Source organism: Stegostoma tigrinum, chromosome 1 (assembly GCF_030684315.1).
Source record: "Stegostoma tigrinum isolate sSteTig4 chromosome 1, sSteTig4.hap1, whole genome shotgun sequence".
In the NCBI taxonomy this organism is placed as follows: Eukaryota; Metazoa; Chordata; class Chondrichthyes; order Orectolobiformes; family Stegostomatidae; genus Stegostoma; species Stegostoma tigrinum.
In genome coordinates this window covers 141265946-141290225 of record NC_081354.1, presented here as the reverse complement: position 1 = coordinate 141290225, position 24280 = coordinate 141265946, and the positions used below count along the sequence as shown (strand labels likewise).

The 24280-nt window shown below is 39.5% G+C and overlaps 2 protein-coding genes across 7 annotated transcripts in view; one reads left to right on the top strand and one right to left on the bottom strand.

Moving 5' to 3' along the window:
- LOC125459831 (kinesin-like protein KIF24) overlaps positions 1-24280 on the bottom strand; it is a 151025-nt gene that overhangs the window by 21251 nt on the left and 105494 nt on the right. The window lies entirely within an intron of this gene.
- The window catches only part of ubap1 (ubiquitin associated protein 1), a 76081-nt gene that overhangs the window by 39046 nt on the left and 12755 nt on the right, over positions 1-24280 (top strand). For all 6 annotated transcript variants that reach the window (XM_048546769.2, XM_048546801.2, XM_048546792.2 and 3 more), the window contains 2 exons: positions 12852-13049; positions 21841-21942. In XM_048546769.2, coding sequence (XP_048402726.1) covers positions 12852-13049; positions 21841-21942 — 300 coding nt within the window. The remainder of the gene's footprint in view (positions 1-12851; positions 13050-21840; positions 21943-24280) is intronic.

The window sequence follows — 24280 nt, the reverse complement described above, 5'->3', positions numbered from 1 at the left end:
GAAATTTAACTTAACTGAATCAGTTCTCTTCCAGACTATTGCTTGTCAGCAGAAGATGGCATTCCTGCACTCAGTGGAAACCTCTAGTGCATTACACTAGAAAGTTAGAATCAATGACCATAAAGTGAACTTTTGTCCTACCATCTCTTCCTAACATCCTACTGTACAATTCCATATGAACTTACTTGTGTGCATCTAACATAACGCTCTTAAGATAAAAACAAAGAACAGCAGATACTGGTGATCTGAAACAGAAACAGGAAGTACTGGAGAAACTGAGCACATCTGGCATTTGTAGAGAGAGAAACCAAATTAATGTTTCAAGTTCAGTGACCCTTCATTAGCTGCCTTCTCCGGATCTAAAAGCTCATTCTGTCACTGTAGAATTTTGCTTATCAGACATATTGGGTTTTGTTTTGAGTTTTCCCTGGTATCTAAATGCCAGTATATCACAGGGGACCTTTTAATGGGAATCAGAATCTTTGAAGGACCTATTGACTGATTGTGCTTCTCAAAATGACCGCAGGGAATGACAGCGCGTCGTTTCTGTTATCAGTACACCCTTCATCCCCATCTCTCTGTTGATACTTAAAACCTATTTCTTTGACCAGTCTTTTAGTCACATGTCCCAGTGTCTTTACTTTGGTTGGTGTAGCTTTTTTGTCAAATTACTTTAATCTGAAGTATGTTGGAACGCTGGTGTCGATGAAGGTGCCATATAAATGTAAGCTGCCAGTTGTATAAAAAATCACTGATTTAGGCCAGAAAAAAGGTTACTGAGCGTGTTACCTATTAGTATTTGAAATAAATATAATGACCTTTGTAAAATATTTATCTTGTGCTGGTGTGTGAACCAAAAAGGCACCTGCCAAGGTAAATGTTATCTAATGGATGAAGGCAGAATTACAGCTATTAATATGAGGCAGTATTACTTTAGTTAATGGTTTTGTGAAACATTCTATTGTACATCATGCAGGAAATCATGCAACTAAGTAGACATTTGTTTTATAATTTGAAAAATATTCAGAATTCACCTAAATAGTTCTTGAATTTCTTTTACTCATTTTTCCTGCAAAAATAAGGGTTTAACCAACATTAAAAATAAGTTTCACAGTCATTATATGTCAATTAACTTTATCTTGGAATTTGATCAAAGTTTTCATTAATATTGGCATCAAAGCTCTGAAATTTTCAAGAATTGAATTTGGATTCAGCAATCTGACCACACATTTCATATCTAATAACCTAAGATGTATCTGTATAACTTTTGTAGCCAAACTCAGTTATTTTGTTTGTTTGTAGCTTTTGCTCCTCAACAAGTTTTCAAAATCATTTAAAGAAAAACTAAATGAAACATTTGAAAAACTTTAATGAGGTAAAATTAATGTATTTTTAAAAGATGGGTGCAGCTGTGAGAGAGGATGAGAGAGAAAATTGATACCATTTTGATTATGCACACCCCATTTGTATTCTACAAGTCCCAGAGAAAGACTGAAAGGGAGAAAAACTTTTTCTCCAGGTGATGTTGCTTTGATGAAAATAATGCCAGTTAAGTTTTAAAATCAACTCATTGTCTCAACTGTTTATTGGCTTAGATCTGTGTGACAGAAATTCTAATTTCTAAAAGCTATATAGGAGACTGGATAGGCCACTATTGGAATACTGTGCAATTCTGGTCTCCCTGCTATAAGAAGGATGTTGTGAAAGTTGAAAGGGTTTAGAAAAGATTTATCAGGATGTTGCCATGTTTGGAGGGTTTGAGCTATAGGGAGGGGCTGAATAGACTGAGGCTGTTTTCCCTGGGACATCAGAGACTGAGGGGCTGACTTTATAGAGATTTATAAAATCATGAGGGGCATGGATAAGGTCTTTTTCCAGGGGTTGGGGAGTCCAAAGCTAGGTTTAAAGTGAGAGTGGAAAGATTAGAAAGGACCTAAGGGGCAACATTTTCATGTAGAAGGTGGTGGATGTACGGAATGAGCTGCCAGAGGAAGTGGTGGAGGCTAGTACATATATAACATTTAAAAAGTTTCTGGATGGGTTTATGAACAGGATCAGTTTACCGGTATATAGACCAAATGCTGGCAAATGGGACTAGGTTTATTTAGGATGTCTGGTTGGCATGGGTGAGTTAGCCCGAAGCATCTGTTTCCGTGTTGTACATCTCTGTGACGTCATAGTGGGTGTTGCGTGAGGGAAAGGCAGAAAGATTATCTCTTCCTTCAAGTTGAATATGAATATGAACAGAGCTTCTTTGATATAAATAAGTATTTAGGGAGAAAAGGAAGGAAACATTTTGAATGGGGAGTGGTTGTAGCAACCTTGGATGCAACTCTTCTGCCTTCTACACTCTCTTTTTCCCCCTTGTCACTTGTGGCTTATCTTCTTGTTCTCATTTATTAACTTAATATCAAGCTATACATATTCCATCCCGATGTTTCATGGTTGTTTGGTTTCTTGCTTTTAAACCTTTTATTCTTTTCTGAAAACTCCAGAAACTATTAGAATAGTAATAACGTATAAGCTCAGACCATATTTTAATAACTTTGACAATATGTGAATGTGGAACAAGCACATTTCTGGGAGTAATGTGCTGGGATGGAATTAAAAACAATCGCACTGGGAACCAATGTTTGATATCTGAATTTTGAGTTTTCGCCTGTGCATAACATTTATCCTGGAGGTTTAGTAAGTAATCATTACAGAGTTATTTGTGAAAACATTTTAGCTGAAATAATATTTTTAAAATTGCAGACAGTTCTGCACAAAATGGGAAAAGATTGTCTTGTCTTGTTTTTCATCTGTAAAGCACAAACAAGCCACTGATTAGAATATTTTAAAATGGTTAGATAATGCGCCTGAATGATGAATGACATTTGTTGGGATTCCTCTGCTTGATGAAATGTCTGGATTAGTGTGCATGGACTTGTGTGAAATCTCCTATGTAACATGAATCAAACAATTAAAGTATTTATTGACAGACTTATGTGGTTCTTCGTTTGCTATGGTACGACGTACAGTCGAAATAAAAAGGTCTGCCATGTTAATCTGTGAAAGGGTATTCGTTTAACCTTGGTTTACTTGTTTACCAAACCATTGTTGAGGGATGAAAGAAGGAGTTTTGATGCAAGATTTTCATGTATTGACTGACAATTTCAAAATTTTCATTACTACTTTTACATACATATGCCTCCTATTTTCTGGTAATGAAGTTACTTAAAATTTACAGATTCAGTTGATTACAAATTTAATTTAGAACAGATTGCTGCATTACAGGTCAAGTATCCTGGTTCCTCTTCTCACTTCATTTTTTTGTTAGTTTCCTTTTGTCACGTGAAGGGTCCCACGGAATGTCATATTGCAAAGTGACTTCGATGCAAGTAAACCAGATTACAAAAGGAACAAAGTCTTGAGTGGTGTGTTTATTCTGCTGAATAAATGCCATATCACAATTTTTTTTAAATTTGGGAGTTGATAAAACTAATTAGCAAGTAACTGCAATATTTTGGATGTACTGATAATGGAAATTGATCCTTTAGCTCAGTGCCACCTTAGTGGTGCAGTTGCAGTTCCAGTTGAATGGCTGACATCAAAAATAATTGTTGAAACTGCATATCAAACAAACAGAAAATTGACATGTAGAACATAAGAACTAGGAGCAGGAGTAGGCCATCTGGCCCCTCGAGCCTGCCCCTCCATTCAATAAGATGATGGCTGATCTTTTTGAGACTCAGCTCCATTTACCTGCCTGCTCATCATAATCCTTAATTCTTCTACTGTTCAAAAAATTATCTAGCCTTGCCTTGAAAACATTCAGTGAGGTAGCTTCAGCCGCTTCACTGGGCAGGGAATTCCACAGATTCACAACCCTTTGGGTGAAGAAGTTCCTCCTGTCCTCAGTCCTACAACTGCTTCCCTTTTTTTTGAGGCTATGCCCTCTAGTCCTAGTTTCATCTGCTTGTGGAAACAACCTCCCTGCCTCCATCTTACCTATTCCCTTCATAATCTTATCTGTTTCTATAAGATCTCCTCTCATTCTTCTGAATTCCAATGGGTATAATCCCAGTCTACTCAATCTCTCCTCATAATCCAACTCTCTCAACTCTGGAATCAACCGAGTGAATCTCCTCTGCACACCCCCCGCCAGTGCTAGTATATCCCTTCTCAAGTAAGGAGACCAAAACTGTACACAGTACTCCAGGATAACAAGGTGTAGAGTTCGATGAACACAGCAGGCCAAGCAGCATCAGAGGAGCAGGAAAGCTGACATTTCAAGCCTTGAATCTTCTTCAGAAATGTACTCCAGGTGTGGCCTCACCAGGACCCTATACAGCTGCAGCATAGCCTCCCTGTTTTTAAACTCCATCCCTCTAGCAATGGCAGACAAAATTCCATTTGCCTTTTTAATTACCTGCTGCATCTGCAATCGTACTTTTAGCAATTCATACAAAGGACACCCAAATCCCTCTGCACAGCAGTGTGCTGCAATGTTTTACCATTTAAAACATAGTCCAGTTTGCTGTTATTCCTGCCAAATGGATGACCTCACACTTATCAACATTGTACTCCATCTGTCAGACTTTGCCCACTCACTTAGCCTATCTATATCCCTCTGTAGACTTTCAGTGTCTTCTGCACACTTTGCTGTACCACTCATCTTAGTGTAATCCGCAAATTTTGACACAGCATACTTAGTCCCCAACTCCAAATCATCTATGTGAATTTTAAACAATTGCAGTCCCAACACTGATCCCTGAGGCACACTACTAGCCACTGACCGCCAACCAGAAAAACACCCATTTTCCCCTACACTTTGTTTCCTCCTAGTCAACCAATTCTCTATCCATGCCAATACATCACCTGTAATACCATGCAACTTCATCTTATATAGCAGCCTTTGGAGTGGTACCTTGTCAAATGCCTTCTGGAAATCCAGATACACCCACATCCATGGGTTACCCATTGTCCACCATGCAAGTAATGTCCTAAAGAATCCCACCAAATTAGTTAAAGATGACACTAAGATTGGTGGAATAGCAGATAGTGAAGGGGACTGTTGGAGAATGTGGCAGAATATAGATAGATTGGAAAGTTGGGTGGAGAAATGGCAGATGGAGTTCAATCCAGGCAAATGCGAGGAGGTACATTTTGGAAGATCCAATTCGAGAGCGAACTATATGGTAAAAGGAAAAGCCCTGGGGAAAATTGATGCACAGAAAGATCTGGATGTTCAGGTCCATTGTACCCTGAAGGTGGCAATGCAGATCGATAGAGCGGTCAAGGAGGCATACGGCGTGCTTTCATTCATCGGACGGGGTAGTGAGTACAAGCGTTGGCAGGTCATGGTACAGTTGTATGAGACTTTGGTTTGACCACATTTGACATACTGCGTACAATTCTGGTTGCCCCATTACCAAAAGGATGTTGGTGGAGAGGAGGTTTACCAGGATGTTGCCTGGTATGGAGAGCGCTAGCTATGAAGAGAGGTTGAGTAGATTAGGATTATTTACATTAGAAAGACAAAGGTTGACTGGGGACCTGATTGAGGTTTACCAAATCATGAGGGATATAGATAGGGTGGATAGCAAAAAGCTTTTTCCCAGAGTGGGGGACTCGGTTACTAGGGATCACGATTTCAAGGTGAGAGGAGAAAAGTTTAAGGGAGATGTGCGTGGAACGTTCTTTACGCAGAGGGTGATGGGTGCCTGGAACGCGTTGCCAGCGGAGGTGGTAGAGGCAGGCACAATAGCGTCATTTAAGATCCAGACAGATACATGAATGGGCAGGGAGCAGACGGATACAGATCCTTGGAAAATAGGCGACAGGTTTAGATAGAGGATCTGGATCGGCGCAGGATTGGAGGCCGAAGGGCCTGTTCCTGTGCTGTAATTTTCTTCGTTCTTTATATGACCAACCCTTCATGAACCCATGCTGGGTGTTCCCTATAGGACAATTTATATCCAGATGTCTTGCTATTTCTTCCTTAATGACAGATTCAAGCATTTTTCTCACTACCAAAGTTAAGCTAACAAGATGAAGGGTCTAGGCCCGAAACGAAGCTTTTGTGCTCCTAAGATGCTGTTTGGCCTGCTGTGTTCATGCAGCTTCACACTTTGTTATCTATAACCTGCTATTTGTCTACTTCCTTTTTTAAACAGTGGCATCACATTGGCTGTTTTCCAGTCTGCGACAACCACCCCAGAGTCCAGTGAATTTTGGTAAATAATTACTAGTGCAATTGCTGTTTCCCCCACTACCTCTTCTATTATCCTGGGATGCATTTCTTCAGGGCCAGGAGACTTGTCTATCTTTAATTTTAAATATGCTAAGGAAAACAAATGGTATGTTAATAAATAGCAAGGAAAAGAAGACACTGATAGTTTTAAAGGCCTATAACAGTAGCTATGTGGTAGGGTAGGAACAAATCAGGAGAAAATGAGGGTATGTACATTAATCATGGGTAATTTAAATCTTCATGTAGGATGGGAAAGTCAAATTTTTAGAGATCGCCACAAGTATGAATTCATAGAGTGCGTTTGGTACATTTTCTGGAACGATATGTGGTGGATCCAGTCAGGAATCAGACTATTTTGGAGCTGATAGTATGCCATGAATTTTAATAAATAATCACAGATTAAAAGATTCCCTAGAAAACAGTGACCACGGTAGAATTTACACTCAGTTTGAGAGGGAGAAACATGAGTCAGAAACAACTACTAAAATTAAATAACCGTAATTAGAAAGACAAAAAAGGGCAAAGCTTCATGGTGTGGACTAGGAAAGGAGTTTAAGTGAAGATGGTTAATGAACAGTGGAATATATTTAAGAGTTGATGGTTCATGATAAACATCTATCTTTGTATGAGGCTAACAAGACAAGTTAATAATAACAAAAGAGAAAAAAGCATACAATGTTGTAAAACAGGGGATTGGAAAAAGTGTTAAAACCAACAAAAATATGACTAAAACAAAAAGGGGGAGAAAATAAACTTTGGGGATAAATTTGCAAGTCATATCAAGACAGGCAGCAAGAGCTTATTTAAAACAAGACGGCCAGTGTTAACATAGGCTCCTTAAAGAAGCAAGCTGGAAAAATAAAAATGGGAACCAGGAATTGGCATGAGTTGAATCAATGCTTTGCATCAGGTTTCATGGTGCAAGGCACTAAAAGCAATCCAAAATTTCTGAATAATCAAGAGCCATCAAGGAGAAAGGAAATAAATACAATAACTAACACTAGGGAAACTAATTGGGCCAAAGACTAAACGGTGCCCTGGACCTTAAGGGAAGCATCCTAGGAGACTAAAAGAAACTAAGCTAAGATAGTAGTTTCTGGAAATTTGCTATGAGATTGGAAAACTGCCAATGTAACACCTTTTATTTAAAAAGGGACATTTATAAGAATTAAGTAACTGTAGGTTGGTTAGCTTTAAGAGTCAGAGTTATAAAGTTACACAGCATGGAAACAGACCCTTCAGTTCAACTCGTCCATGTTGACCAGATATCCCGTTTGCCAGCATTTGGTCCATATCCCTTTAAACCCTGTCTATTCAAGTACCCATTCAGTAGCTTTTTACATGCTGTAAAAAGCAGCCTCCACCACTTCATCTGGCAGCTCATTTCATACACGCACCACCCTCTGCATGGAAAAGTTGCTCCTTCGGTCCCTTTTAAATCTTTCCCTTCTCACTTTAAACCTATGCCCTCTAGTGTTGGGCTCCATACCCTTGGGGAAAAGACCTTGGCTATTCACCCTATCTATGCCCTTCACAATTTTATAAACCTTCATAAAGTTACCTTTCAGCCTCCAATGCACCAGGGAAAATATCCCCAGCCCATTCAGCCTCTCTCTATAGCTAAGTACTAGAGTCTGTCATAAATGATATAATTGCAAGGCCTTTAGAAATGCATTATATAGTCGGCATAGTTTTATGGAGAGGAAATCGTGCCTGAAAAATTCATCAAAATCTCTGGGGAGGTAATAAGTAAGCGAGATAAAGGTGGAAGTAATATATTTGGATTTCCTAAAAGCATTTGATAAGTTTCCACATATTCCAGCTATTTAATAAGATAAGAGCCATAGTGTTGGAGGTAGCATGTTAGCATGGATAGAGAATTTGTTGACAAATAGAGAATTGAGTTAAGGAGGCCATTTTCAGGATGACATCCTGTCGTTAGTGGAGTGCCAGAGGGAACAGTGCTTGGCCCAAAATTATTTACAATGTACACAAGTGACTTGAATGAGAAAAGTGAACATACGATAGCCACATTTGCAGATGACACAAATAGGCAAGTGCCGAGGTTGACGCAAAGAGCATGCAGAGGGACATTGACAGGTCAAGTGAGTGGGCAAGAACTTGACAGATGGACTACAGTGCGGGAAAATGTGATGTTCTGCACTTTGGAAAGAAGAATAGAGGGGCTGTACATCATTTAATAGGGAAAGACTGAAGAAAGCACCAGCTCAGAGACATTTCATAGTCCTCGTGCATATGTCACAGAAAGCTAGCATACAAGTTCAGCAGGTAATAGGGAAAGCAATTGAAATGTTGGCCTTTATTTCAAAGGGAATGGTGTATAAAAAAGGAAACTTTTATCTAAAACCATACAAGGCACTAGTTAGACTGCTCCTGAATACCACAAACAGTTCTGGCTCCATTATCTATGGGAAGATATTGCGCATTGTAGGCTGTCCAGAGAAGGTTCACAAGATTGATCCCTGGTATAGAGGGATTTTCTTATGAGAAGTTGAGTATATCGGGTTGTAGTCATTGGAACTTAGAAGAATGTAAGGAGGCCTTATTGAATCATTGAAAATTCTTAGGGGACTTGACTGGGTAGATTCAGAAAGGTTGTTTCCCCTTGTGGGAAAGTCTCGGACCAGAGGGCATAATCTCAGTTAGGAGTCACCCATTTAAGACAGAAAAGGAAGACTTTCTTCTCTGAGCTGAGTGAGCTTAAGGAATTCTTAAACAGCAGAATGTTGCAGAGGCTGAGTCGTTAAGAATATTGATGGCTGAGACAGATTTTTAACAGTAAAGGAACCAAGGGTTATATGGAAAAAGCATGAAAGAGGAGATGAGGATTATCAGATCAGCCATTATCTCATTGAATGGTGGAGCAGATTCATTGGGCTCAATGTTAACCTCTGCTCCGATTTATTTTTTAGTCTTAACCTTTACTGTCAGGCACCCTTATGGGTGAGGATGCAATTGAATGGGACTTCAGGCAAACCATACCTGGAGCATTGGGCTATAATATTTTGAGGAGGCATTGGACCAGATGAAAGGCCAGAGAGTCAGGGGGAACACTGGATGAATTTTAGTTCCATAATGCAACTGATGAACTTACCATTATGTGTCCCCTCCTTTTAAGGAAAGAGTTCACTGTTGTGATCAAACTGACACACATTGCTTTCGCAACAAGGTAAATGACTTGGAGTCATCAGAACTAATCAAATTGGTGAGCCAGTAGGGAGGGGAATTTTCAGTGGGATTCAATCTGTGGATCTCTGCACAATTAAGAGGACCCTTTCCAGAAACTACAGGGAAACCACAAGGTTGATCAATTTCCCCATCTTTGGAAGGGATCACACTTCTGGTAAATAATGGCAGGACCTGTCCACTTAGGTGCTCAGTTGACTTATTGACAGAAGAGCAGTCCTCCACTATCTGTGCTCCTAGCAGAACACCACAGCAACAGAAAGGCAACAGCCACTTCACGCCCTGCTGATTAGAATTAGAACTTGGTTTTACTGTCACATAATAAAAACTGAAAGAACTGCGGATGCGTAAATCAGGAACAAAAACAAAGTTCTGGAAAAGCTCAGCAGGTCTGACAGCATCTGTGAAGGAAAAAACAGAGTTAACGTTTCGGGTCCGATGACCCTTGGTTCTGAGGAAGAGTCACCAGACCCAAAACGTTAATTCTATTTTCTCCTTCACAGATGCTGCTAGACTTGCTGAGTTTATCCAGCAACCGTGTTTTATTGTCACATGTACTCAAGTACAGGGATACAAGAGCACAGTGAAAGGTGTACAAGGTCAGCATTTCTGGCACCATTTTAGGTACAAAGGTGCCTAGGTATAAAATTTTAGGCATTTATTAGAAAAATAAAGAAATGAAGTTGAAAGTTCAGCATTACAGTCCTTCTAAAGCAAAGAAAGAGAAAAATGAGTGATATACCACAGGGATCACCTCTAGGTTCTCAATAGTTTACAGTTTATACAAATGACTTTCATGAAGGTACAGAAGGTATGGTTGCCAAATTAATAGATTATACAAAAATTGTTAGGAAATTGTGAAGCGAGCATAAGGAGGCTACAAAAAGATTTAACAAATGTCAGATAATAAGTTGTAGAGTTGGATAAACACAGCAGGCCAAGTAGCATCAGAGGAGCAGAAAGGCTGAGGTTTTGGGCCTAGACCCTTCTTCAGAAATTTCTGCTCCTCTGATGCTGCTTGGCCTGCTGTATTTATCCAGCTCGACACCTTATTATCTCAGATTCTCCAGCATCTGCAGTTCCTGCTATCTCCCAGAATATGTCACCCTACTTTCAGCAGGATTTCAGAGAGGATGCAGAAAACGTTTTCGAGGATGTTAGCGAGACTGGAGGATTTGAGTTACAAGGAGAAGCTGGGTAGGCTGGGACTTTTCTCCTTGGAGTGTAGGAGGCTGAGGGGTGATCTTATAGTGCTTTATAAAATTATGAGGGGTTGGATAGGGTGAATAGCGAAGGTCTCTTTTTTCCAGGGTAGGGGAGTCCAAAACTAAAGGGCTTAGGTTTCAGGTGAGTGGGGAAAGATTTAAAAAAGGACCTGAGGTGAAAAATTTTCACACACTGGGTGGTGCATGTTTGGAATGAACTGCCAGAGGAAGTGGTAGAGGAGAGTACAATTACAACACTTAAAGACATCTGGACAGGTATGTGGATAAGGAAGGTTTAGAGGGATATAGGCCAAACACAGGCAAATGGAAGTAGTTCAGTTTAGGAAACCTGGTCGGCATGAATGAGTTGCACCAAAGGGCCTGTTCTGACTGTATAAAAATCTGGCAACTAGAGCACAATGTGGGAAAACACGAAGTTGTCTATTTTGGCCGGAAGAATAAAAATGAAATATATTACACAAATGGTAACAGATTGCAATGTTGCAATGTTTTGATATGCAGAGGGATCTGGATATCCTTGTACATGATTCCTGAGTAAAACACAATGCAGGTAAAGCAAGGAAGTGAGAAAGCTAATAATGTTCTGATTTATTCTGAGGGAAACTGAGTCCAAAAGTTTGTTTTAGTTCTGTGGAGCAGTGATGAGATCACATCTGGAGCACTGTATCTCTTTTAATGAAGGACATAAATGTATTGGAAGTAGTTCAGAGAAAGTTTACCAGATTAATATCTGGAATGGACGGTTTGAGGGAGTAAGAGTCATCTTAACTGCATCCTGACATGTGACCAAACTTCTCAATGTGTCAACTGAAAAAAGCAATCCTGAAATTTTTTCAAACTCTGATAGCTGAATATTCCTTCGATAAAAGTTTAAAAAATTGCTTCATTACTTTGATCTTTGCTTGTCAGATCTTTTCAACTGTTAATTGTGCTATTTTTATTGTTACAGTAGTGCTGCTTAAATTTGACTGTTTACTATGGTATGAAGGCGTAAAGGTAGAAAAAGGTATTTTTGAAAGGGTAAAGGTTGCAACACAGCTCCTTTGATAACACCTTCAAACCTGTGACCACTTCTTCCTGGAATTACAAAGGCAGCCACCACCTGCAAGTTCCCTTCCAGGTGATACCATCCTGATTTAGGTCTATAATTGCTGTTCCTTCACTGGGTCAAAATCTTGTAACTCCCTCCCCAGTGGCACTGTGGGTGTGACAAAATCACATGGATCGGAGCATTTCAGGAAGGCAGCTCATGAATACATTCCAGGGCAGTTAGGGATTGGTAAGAAATGCTGGCCTAGCCAGCAATGCCCAAATCTCAGCTTTTAAAAATGAATCGTCAAGATCTTGCATGCAAATTGCTTCCAGTATTTAATAACAATTTAAGTTGAATTCAGCCTTTTGGTTGCGAGTAAAATGGTGAGATCCAGTCAAACAATTTAGTCATGCAAAAGCACTTCTTGTGGTTGTTGCACAATGCCACTTTGTATTGGGTACTACTTGCTCCAGGAAAATGCAATACAAAACAGACAAAAATGTACAGAAGCACAGTTAACAAAACCAATTGAAAGTTGTATTGGTAAGGATATTCTTTAGTTACAATATAAGGGTAACATGCAAAACTTAGTGAAGATGTGTTTTATCAATCTGAAATAAATTTGCTGATGTCCTGCTTTAAAAGAGCTGAGCCCAGTTAGCTTTTTAATCACCAGCTTTGTGCTAAAAATTTAATATTAGAAGACTATGTATGAGGTTAATGTATTGTTGCTTTATACACTTCTTTCTGCTGTTAAATAAATTTGTGGATCCTAAATTGTAAAGTTGCTTGTAATTTGTCAATTTTGTTAATTATAGGAAATAGAAATACCTATTTGATTGTAATGTTCTTTTCAGGATGAGGTTAAGAAGTGTTGTTTAAAGTAAGTTTAACTTTACTTGTGTAACACAAATATTTTATTGGCTTTACTACCTGTAAATTTAACTCAGGATTTCTCTTTAGATTGTTATCTGTACAAAGGTTTTCTCTTCTGTGCTACCTAAGTAATAATACACACATACTCTAAGATTTCTTCAAAAATAGAATTTTAAAAATTTAATGCAAGATTCTGGATTCTTTAAGATTTTAGAATTGAACACCATGATATAAACTTGTTTTTGGGTTTTGTTTCCTATTGTCTTCTAACCAGGCTAATTCTGGAAACCAACCTGCTGCAGAAAAATTCACCATAAACATCACTGATGTAGCAAAGAAGTCGGAGTGTTTTGATCCACTGAAATCATTGACTCCAAGTGAGAGGCACTGTGCTGCAACAATAGTTAGTATGGGATACTCCTGTGAGAATGTAATAAAAGCCATGCAGAAACGAGGAGAAAATCTAGAACAGGTAAAGGCATACGTGTGAAACAGAATTTATAAGTTTACAGAATTTAAACCTGTGCTACTTTTTCTTTAGCCTTTCACAGGATGTAGGCTTAATTTGGCAAAGCCAGCATTTGTTGTTCTACTTGCTTTCAAATTAATTGAGTTGCTAGGCCATTTCAGAAGGCAGTTAAGAGTCAACCATATTAGTCTGGAGTCGCATGTAGGCTCATCAGGTAAGGACAACAGATTTCCTTGTAAAGAATAGTGAGTATTTATTTTGGGCATTTACTCTAAGTACAATTGACACTCATTTGACAAATTCCACTAATTGAGATGAACTAATTAAACGAAAGTAAATTTAACCAGCTGCTGTGGTGGGATTTGAATGTATATTCTCAGAAATTTACACTGGGCTTCTGGATTACCAAATCAGTGACATTACCACTACACACTACTTCCTCCTGTGCTTTTATAAATACAGGGTCATTTTGCTAAATGGTCACTCATTAGTCTTGTTCCAAATTAACAAGCTAATCACTCTACAAGGTGATGAATTCATTTTTTTTCTTCATTTGGCTTTCAAAAATACAAAAAACACAAAAATTAGGAGTAGATCATTTGATCACTTGAGCCTGCTGTGCTATTTGATAAGATCATGGCTGGTCTGATTGTGACCTCAACTCCGCTTTCCTGTCTGCCCTCCATAACCGTTAACTCCCTTGTTGATCATACATCTCACTTGGCGTCAGTATATTCAAGGACACAGCCTCTGAAGCTGTGTGGGAAAGAGAGTTTCACAGATTAAGAGAAAGCAATTCTCTTCATCTTGATATTAATATTAATGAGAGACACCTAATTTTTGGCTTTTAATATTATTTGTCCTCTTCATCTTGACTACTCCACAAAGATCTTGTCAGCTTCAATACGTTTAGTAAAGGAGGAGATCAGGAGAGTGAAAAGGGGTCATGAGATGACTTTAGCTGAGAAGGTTAGGGTGAATCCAAAGAGATTGTTTGTTTAAGTAAATTAAAGGAGAAAAAATTACTAGAGAGAGAATAGAACCTTTCAAGGACCAAAGTGGTCATTAATATGTCGGACCGCAGGAGATGGGCAAGGTCCTCAATGAATATTTTTCCTCTGTGTTTACCGTGAAGATAGACATGAAGACGTGGGAATTTGGGGAAGTTAGTGGCGACACCTTGGGATAGTCCATATCACAGTAGAGAAGGTGTTGGAAGTATTAGAATGCATGAAGATGGATAAGTCTCCTGGTCCTGACCAGATATATCCAAAAACCCTGCAAGAGGCTCGATAAGAAATTGCGGAATCCCTGGCTAATATATTTGCATCATCATTAGCCATGGTTGAGGTCCCAGAAGACTGGAGGACAGTGAATGTTGTGCCGTTATTCAAGAAGGGCTGCAAAGAAAAACCTGGGAATTATAGACCACTAAACTTAACATCTGTGGTAGGTTTGTTACTTGAGAAAATTCTGATGGATGAGATATACATGCATTTGGAAAGACAGGGTTTGGTTAGGAGCAGTTGGTTTTGTGTGTGGGATACAATGTCTCATAAAATTGTTATTGTTCTTTGAATTGACCAGGAGTGTTGATGAGGACAGGGCAGTAGATGTCATCTGTATGGATTTCAGTAAGGCCTTTGATAAGATTCCACATGGTAAACTACTCTGGAAGGTTAAATCACATGGAATCCATGGTAAATTGGATATACAATTGGCTTGATGGTAGGAATCAGAGAGTAAGAGGGGCAGGATACTTGTTTGACTGGAGGCCTGTGACTAGTGATGTGCTTCAGGGGTTGGTGCTGCGCCCACTGCTATTTGTTATCTATGTCAGAGATTTGGATGAGAATGTACAAGGCACTTTTAGTAAGTTTAGATGACACTAAAATAGGCAGTATTGTGGACAGTGAGGAGGGTTATCAGAAATTGCAGCTGGATCTTGATCATCTGAGGAAGTGGCCTGAGAAACAACAAATGGAGTTAATATAGATATAGTGTGAAGTATCGCATTTTGGAAAGTCAAGGTAGGAGTTTCATGGTGAATGGTAGAGCCTTAGGGAGTGTAGTGAAACAGAGGGACCTTGGAGTTCAGGTGCGAGGTTCTCTGAAAGTGGAGTTGGAGGTAGACAAGACAGTGAAGAAGGCATTTGGCTCACTGGCCTTCATCAGTCAGAGTACTGATTATAGAAGTTGGAGAGTTATGTTGCAGTTGTACAGGACATTGGTAAGTCTGCACTTGGATTATTGTGTTCAGTTTTAGTCACCTTATTTTTGGAAGGATGTTATTAAACTAGAAAGAGTACAGAAGATATATATAAGGCTGTTGCTAGGATTCAAGGGACTGAGTTATGGGGAGAAGTTGGACAAGCTAGCACTTTTAAATTTAGAGCATAGGAGACTGAGGGGGGATCTTAACAGAACTGTGTAAGATCATGAGAGGCATGAAGGTAGCAATGCACGTAGATTAGATAGTAAAAATGGCCAATACTTGCCTTCATTGGAATGGGTATTGAGTAGAAGGACAGACAAATTATGCTGCAGCTTTATCGAACTTTAGTTAGGCCACAGATGGATTATTGCATATAGTTCTGGTCACCATGCTACCAGAAGGATGTGGATGGTTTGGAGAGAATAGGTTTACCAGGATGTTGCCTGTTTTGGGGGATTTTAGCTATTAAGAGCAGTTGGATAGATTGGGCTTGTTTTCACAGGAACGTGAGGGGCGACCTGATAGAAGTTTATAAGATGTGAATGGCATGGATTGAGTGGAAAGTATGAGGCTTTTCCCCAAGGTGGAGGGGTCAATTATTAGGGGACACGGGTTCAAGGTGTCGGGGAGGGGTGGAGTTTAAAAGTGATGTGCAAGGGACGCTTTTCACACAAAGGATGGTGAGTACCTGGAATGTGCTGTCAGAGGAGGTGATGGAAGTAGGCCCAATAGCAGCATTCAAGAAGCACCTGGACAAATATATGAATAGGAAGGGAACAGAGGGATATGGATCCTGTAAGTGAAGACAGTTTTAATATGGAAGGTTAAACTGTGTTGGCGTAGGCTTGGTGGGCCTAAGGTGAAGGCCCTGTGTTTTTCTTTGTTCTCTGAACTGCTTCTGATGCAATTTCTATACATTCTTACTAAAGTAAGGATACCAAAAACTCTACTCCGTTTTCTGGCAGATGCTGCCAGGCCTGCTGATTTTGGCCACCACTATTTTTGTTTTTATTTCAGATTTTCATCATCTGTAGTATTTTGACTTTTATAAATATCTGGAACTGACTTTCAATCTCAAGTTTGAATTTTAAGAGAAGTTTTGAATAGACTTCAATTCTTCACTCTTAAAAAGGTGAAGGAGCAAGGGGCATTTATAAAGTTATACAAGCCAAGTGATGAGCTAGGTGATCAAAAAACTAAGATTGAATCTAAACTCTGCAGTCCTGCAATCTCCTGTCATTAATGGTGGTGGACAATTAAACCACTAACAGAATGAGGTGGCTCCATATATATCCCCATCCTCGATGATGGAACAATTCAGCACATCACTGTAGAAGAAGGCATTTGGTACCCTGATCAGTGCATTGAGTATCAGAGTTGGGAGGTCACATTGTGGCTGTATAGGTCATCGGTTAGCTCATTTTTTGTTTACTCCATTCTATTCTGGTCTCCTTGCTATAGGAAAGATTTTGTGAAACTTGAAAGGGTTCAGAAAAGATTTACGAGAATGTTGGCAGAGTTGGAGGGTTTGAGCTATTCAGTTGAATAAGCTGTAGCTATTTTTTGCTCTCGAACATCGGAGGCTGAGGGGTGACCTTATAGAAGCTTATCAAATCAGGAGAGGCAGGGATAGGGTGAATTGCCATGGTCTTTTTCCTGAGGATAGGGGAGTCCAAAACCAAAGGGCATAGGTTTAAGGTGAGAGAGAAAATATTTAAAAAGGATCTAAGGGGCAACCTCTGTATGCAGAGGGTGACGTGTATATAGAACAAACTGCCAGAGGAAGTGGTGAAGGCTGGTACAATTCCAACATTTAAAAGGCATCTGGATGGGTATATGATTAGGAAGAGCTTTGAGGGATATGAGCCAAATGTGGACAAACAGGACGAGATTAATTTAGGATATCCGGTTGGCATGGACGAGTTGGATCGAAGGTTGTGTTTCCGTTCTGTACATCACTCTGGCTCTAAAAGATTTATTTCATTATTCAATTATGGGATGTGGGTGTCTAGTATTTGATGCCCATTACTAATTGCGCAGGGAGCAATTGAGAATCAACCACATCACTGTGGATTTGGAGCCACATGCAGGCCAAACCAGGTAGGGTGGCAGTTTATCTCCTGGAAAGCACTGTAATGAACCAGAGATAATGGGAACTGCAGATGCTGGAGAATTCCAAGATAATAAAATGTGAGGCTGGATGAACACAGCAGGCCAAGCAGCATCTCAGGAGCACAAAAGCTGACGTTTTGGGCCTAGACCCTTCATCAGAGAGGTGATGAAGGGTCTAGATAACCCTCTGATGAAGGGTCTAGGCCCGAAACGTCAGCTTTTGTGCTCCTGAGATGCTGCTTGGCCTGCTGTGTTCATCCAGCCTCACATTTTATTATACTGTAATGAACCAGATGGGTTTTTAATTATAATCAACAGTCGTTACTGTTAAATTAGCTTTTAATTCCAGTTTTTTAAAACATTGAATTAAAATATCTGCCATATTCTGATTTGAAACCTCTCCAGAGCATATGTTGGGATAACTGGTCCATTAGCAGACATAATACCACAATGCCACATATATAAGATAAAGCTGAAGTATTTGAATCATCTTCAGACAAAAGTGCAAAGTGGATGATGCATCTCTGAATCATCTGAGGTGCCCAGCATCATAGATGACAATCTTCAGCCAATTCAGTTCACTCCACATGACATCGAGAAATCGTTGAAGGCTAGTACTGCACAGGTAATAGGGCTTAACAGCATTTCAGAAATACTTTTGAAGACTAGCCATACATCTGCCTCACAATGAGGAAAAATTTCCAAGGTATGTCCTGTCAACAAAAAAACAGGACGAGGCAAAAAGCCTAAGAATTTAAACAGTTAAAATGACTGAATGAGTGATAATTGCTACAAAACATGACTTGCTACTGATCAGTGCACAGATTGGGTACAGCGAAGGCCAACCAGCTCCTGGCCTTGTTATAGTCTTGGTGCAAACGTGTAGGAAAAAGAGCTGATCTCCAGAGGTGAGATGGGAATGACTGCCCTTGTCATGAGGCATTTGACCAATATGGCATCAAAAAATTCTAGCAAAACTACAGTCACTGGGAATCAGGGGTAACCTCTCCACTGGTTGGAATTACACCTGGCACCAAGTTGTTTTTGGATGTCAAACATCTCAGCTCCTGGACATCACTGCAGAAGTTCCTCAGGGCACATACCTTTCATAAATCTGTTCAGATGTGTTATTACACACCTGTGAAGCAGGTGGGATATGAAAGCCTTCTAATCCAGAGGCAGGGACCACTTGTGTCCTAGACCCAATCATCTTAAGCTGCTTCATCATTGACCTGTCCTCCATTATAAGGTCAGAAGTGGGGTTGTTTGATGATGACTGCATAACTATCAGTACTATTCATGACTCCTCAAATAGTGAAGTAGTCCATGTCCATTTAGAGAAAGACCTGGACAAAATCCAGACTTAGGCTGATAATGTAAGTAACATTGTGCCACACAAGTGCCAGGCAAAGACCATCTCGAACACAAGAGAATCTAATCATCCCCCCCACCACCCATTGCTAAATCCCCCTGTATAAAACATCCTGGTGTTGTTATTGACTAGAAACTATTCTGGACTAGTCATATAAATACTGTGGCTACAAGAGTAGGTAATAGGCTCAGAATGGTGCTGTGAGTCATTCATCTATCTCCCCAAAAACTATCTCTATGGCTCAAGTTAGAAGTGTAATGGCATACTCTCCACTTGCTTGATGGTTGCAGACTGCTTGAATGGCACTCTGTTCATCAACTTTAAAATTCACTCCTTTCACCACCAACACAGTGGCAACAGGCGTGTAGCATTAACAATATTGAATGTAGCAACTCAGTCAGGCTTCTCCAACTACATCTTCCAAATCCATTACATCTATCACCCAGAAGGACTAACGCAATAGTTGTACGTAAACACCATTGCCTATATGTATCCCTCCAAGCTGTACATCAATCTGATTTGAAACTATGTTGTCACTCCCTTGCTGTTGAGGGGTCAAAATCCTGGAACTCCCATCCTCACAGTATTGTGGGTGTGCTCACATTTCAGACTGCTTCGGAAGAAGACAGCTCCCCATCACCTCTCGGGCATCATGGATAGGCAATAATGCTGACATCGCATGGATAAAAAAAACTAAGTGAAATGGAAAAGATTGATCCTGAGCTGCTTGGTTAAACCTTTACTTCCCCATTAAAGAAGATGGGTATAATTGGATAAAAGCCAAGTTCAGTATTGCCAAAAGCAAACAACTTCCATACTCTGATTCATACCTGACATTATCTTTTAATATATTTAATATTTCCAAATGAATTTTCTATTGTTCAAGACAAATTCTTCAAACTTCTCCCTGTGTTCTTTTGCTCATGATTTTATATGTATGACCTCTGTTTATCAGTGGTCAGTAGAATTTGGATTTGTTTGTATACCTGAAGAAAATTATTCAGAATTTTGACAATGTTTTGATCCCTTTGACCCACAACAGCTCAAGCTGTTTAACAAATTTTGCTGTCCATGGATTCAATCTCAGATTTGTAATTATTAATTAAGATAACATATGATGCTTTTAATGAAAAATATTCTCACTTCTCCTATCCTTTGCATGAAGACTTGTTTCCTAACTTTGAAAATCTAATCTTTAGATGATATCTTCTTTGCTCACATTTCATCAACAGCAGCATAGTCTTCTTAATTCCTTTTTAAAGTTCTCAAAATCTCAACAGAATCACCCCATGATCCAGAAACTGTTAGCCAAGTTAACGTGGTCTCTGTCCATAATATAACTGTGGTGAATCTCTTGCGCTTGTGTGCATCAGTTGATGGTGCATTTACTTCTGAATCATAGAGTTTGTGTTCAAGAATATTATGGGACTTGAGCTCAAACATTGAGGTGGATACTGCAGTGCAGCACTGAGGAACATTGCATTTTTGGAGACACTGTCATTTGGATGAAATGATAAACCAAGGCCCCACCTATAAAGAACCTTGAGATGTTCAGTTGTGAGAAGTGCTTTAAAACATGCGAGTCTGTCTTTCTTTCTCTTCCAAAGCCATTTTTTCTGAAGATGCGATTCCCAATACAATATTTACAATAATCCAGATTTGGCGTCACTAGAATTTTTCTTTAGTTTTAGAAAACCTTTTCCCCTTATGTTTCAATCATATGGATATAAACATTGACATCCTATCAGCCTTTTAAATTATTTCTTCCACCTCAAATAATTTTATCTGGATGCTTAAATCTCTCCAATTCTAACTTTGCACCATTTTAAAAAGTGCTCTGATCTTTTTTGCAACCAACATAATTCCCTAAAAAGGAAGAGTAATATTTCAGATATTATTAGTGACCTTGATATGATTGAGCTGTTAAATGTTTTACTGGCTAAAATAAAGGCTGTAAAATAGGTAAAAGGTATGGTAAAGTCACTAGAATCCCAGAGGACATTTAGAGAGAGATGGTGGTTGATAGTTTAACCTAAGGGTCATCTTTGCCCAGTTGAGGGGAGATGTTAAGAAGGAGAGATGTGGCTGGGGAGGCAGTGGCCTAGTGGGATTATCACCAAACTGTTAATCCAGAGACCCAGGTAATGTTCTGGGGACCCAGGCTTGAATCCCACCACAGCAGGTGGTGGAATTTGAATTTGATAAAAATCTGGATAAAAGTCTAAACGGTGACCGTGAATCCATATCTATTGTTTATTGTTGGAAAAACCCATCTGGTTCAGAAATGTCCTTAAGGGAAGGAAACTGCTATCTTACCAGGTCTGACCTACATGCGACTGAAGACTCTTAGAAATGTGGTTAACTATTACCTTCCCTCTGAGCAAGCTTGCAACACCCTCATTCCTTGAATGAATAAAAATAACTTCTTCATGGTACTGTCAGTGAAAGTGGAAATTGAAACCATACTGTTGGCATCACGGTATCACAAGCCAACAAAACCAACCTCTGCAATAATAAAGCCCCAGTGATAAATGGGATTTATTCCAGAACGCGGGAGATAATGCAGGAGATTCGTGACGCCAATCATTATTATACTTGGGCAAAGTATCAGTAGATAGGGAATTAACTGATCTGAAATATTCATTCTCCATTTCTGAGAATCAGTGTCTCCCGATATTTGCTCTTGTAAGTCTACTTAAGTTTCATAGCTGTTTTTCATGCCTAGTCATTTTTTTAATCCATTGAAAAGAAGTTTAGCTTTGTGAGCATTTTAAACAACTGCCTCCTTTTAGAATGCTATGGTATGTATTGGAATATGCAAACTAATATGAGTAATTTAATTTTGGATGTTATCAGTGTTAATATTGTAAATCTGAATGTGCAACCTCAGCTCACTATTACAATAAACATATTTCAGTCCCTTTATTAAGGATTGTGCAGGCAGATGGGATTAGTTTAGGACGGCATCACGGTCATCATGTACATGGTTGGCTAAAGAGCCTGTTCCTGTGCTGTAGTGTTCTATGAAACAAAGTTTTCCTTTTAGATGGAGAGTTTGGATAGCATTCCTAAAACCTGTACTTAAACATTTTCAGATACTTGATTACTTGTTTGTTCATGGACGACTTTGTGAACTGGGCTTTGAACCAGCACTAGTGGAGGAGGGCTTGGAAATGTATCAGTGTTCAGAGCCAAAGGTGAGTCAAGTATAGCATAAACCTTGCTGTAACTTCCATTATTGATTTTTAAAAAGTAAGATCACGCTTATTTACAAACATTTAACTGATCTGAAACAGTATTTTGAAGTCGGCCACAATTTGCATTTATAATATTTTTTTAATGTAGCAAAACATGGCAAGTGTAGCAGACCTAACTCAGCATGGGTGAAAAAGTAGTCCAAAATAAAGGTTTGAAGGAAGCTTTAGGAGGGGATCAAGGCCAATGGATTTAGACGAGATAGGAATGAAAGCTAGTGAGCAGGAAAGTGAGACTGGAAAAGGTTCTGACTTTTTGCTTCAATATTGGAGGCGGTGTCCTCAACAGCTGAGGTCTTAACCTCTGGAATTCCTTTCAAAAACTTTTCTGACTCTACCTCTTAACCCTCTGAGTGTACTTTTGGTCATCTGACTTGTGTTGTTCAGTGCCAGATTTTGTTTGGTAATGCTCTTGAGTGCTTTGGTATGTTTATATTAAAGGTACTATATAAATGAAGTTGTAGTTATTGCTGAGATTGAGAATGGATGAGTGTTTGGCTAAATTTGAATGCCAAATCCTGGAATCACTATATTGAGGTTAAGGTTGTGGTCGGGCTTAGATAAAAGGTAGGGAGAGTCGTAGGTGACTTGAGGTGGCTTAAAATGAGTGCAAAGTGCCAACACAGAAGTGTTAGAAAGCTCAAATCCAGAGAACATTAACATTTGAGTGTAAATTACTGTAGGAATGTACAATACTTGGAGATATTCTCTACCCCACACTCTACCCCACTGTCTTCTACAATCTCCTCCCCTTTGAAGCCACTTTCATTGCTCTATCTTCCCTTTTTGTAGTTGCCCACTGTTGCTTCTCCATCCGCTTTTCCAGGAACTCACTCCTTGTCTTGAAAACAAAAAAATGCTGGAGATCACAGCGGGTCAGGCAGCAGCCACCGAGAGAGAGTAAGCTAACATTTCAACTCGAAACTTTAGCTTGCTCTCTCCATGAATGCTACCTAACCTGCTGTGATCTACAGCATTTTTTTGTCTTCAGTACAGATTCCAGCATCTGCAGTAATTCAGCCCTTGTCTGGTCTGACAGACTCTCTGTCACCTGTGGACTTTCTCAACCCTGGTCTCACTCAGCAGAGTTTCAATCCCCCACTAGACTCTTGCTCCCACTGGCTTTGGCCAGTTTCCTGGCATCACTTCCTTTGTTAACCACTGGCTACTAACCTGCTTGCTCCTCCTCTGATCTCAGACTGTTTCCTCATTTGCAGCATCACACATCAGGAAGAAGCAGTCTGTGGTTAGGGAGCAGGACTTTTCAAATCTGTCAGTTCCATGTACGGACAAGTTTTTTCTGATTGATCACCCTAGTGATCCTTTCTGTCAGAGTTTTGTGAATTTTGGGCTTGAATTTTTCCACCATCCCCATGTATTTTGAATGTTGGTCTTGATATTTTTAAGTGAGTGAGAAGATACACTAAACGGATTTTATTGAAATGTTGAAAAAAAATCCAAGGCATTAGATGGTGCTGACATTTTTCAGAATTATTGGTAGGGCACAAGATGTGGAGATTACAGGAGTGAAGTAGAAATTTAGAGTGTGGCTTGAAAGTAGGAAACCACACATTAAGAATGGGGACAGTTGATATTGACAGACATCGCTCTATGTTGACTCATTAGGGATTGTGTGAGATGATTCAGGGAACAGTTACAAGACTCGTGGAGCAGATGAGTTTTAGTACCTTTTGGGTAGGGATAAAGGAGTGAGAAGCTGTAATCTTTGAGCTGGGAGTGCTAACTAAGCCTAGAAATACCGGAGAAAATTGAGCGCACTGAATACACAGCCTCAATTTTGGAGTTGCTTTACTGTCTTTCAACTGACATAGGTGTGAGAATTTTGCAAGGGGAGTAGGATTGGAGGATGTGCTTTGTTGTCCAGAAAATTAACTGGAGGAATGGACGATATTGAAGTAAAATAGTGGAAAAAAAACTTACATATTTGTACTATGTTTTCATGACTATGGCATGCTCCAAAACAGTTTACAGGCAATTAAATATTTTTATGTTTAGGGAAAGAATAACAGCTAATTTGCACATGATTACACAATCATGTGATAAGTGACCAGAATTTCTTTTGATTGAAAGCTGTACTCAAGTATCACAGCAGTTTATATAGTCAGGTATCTGGATGGAGTGTTGCATGATCCCACTGAGAATTGAGAATCCCCCCTCCACAGCATCTTCTGATTTTGCTGCTGTCACAGTTCGTCTGCTGCTGAAACCATTGTCTGTGCCTTGATACCTCTAAACAGAACAATTCCAACATTCTATGGGC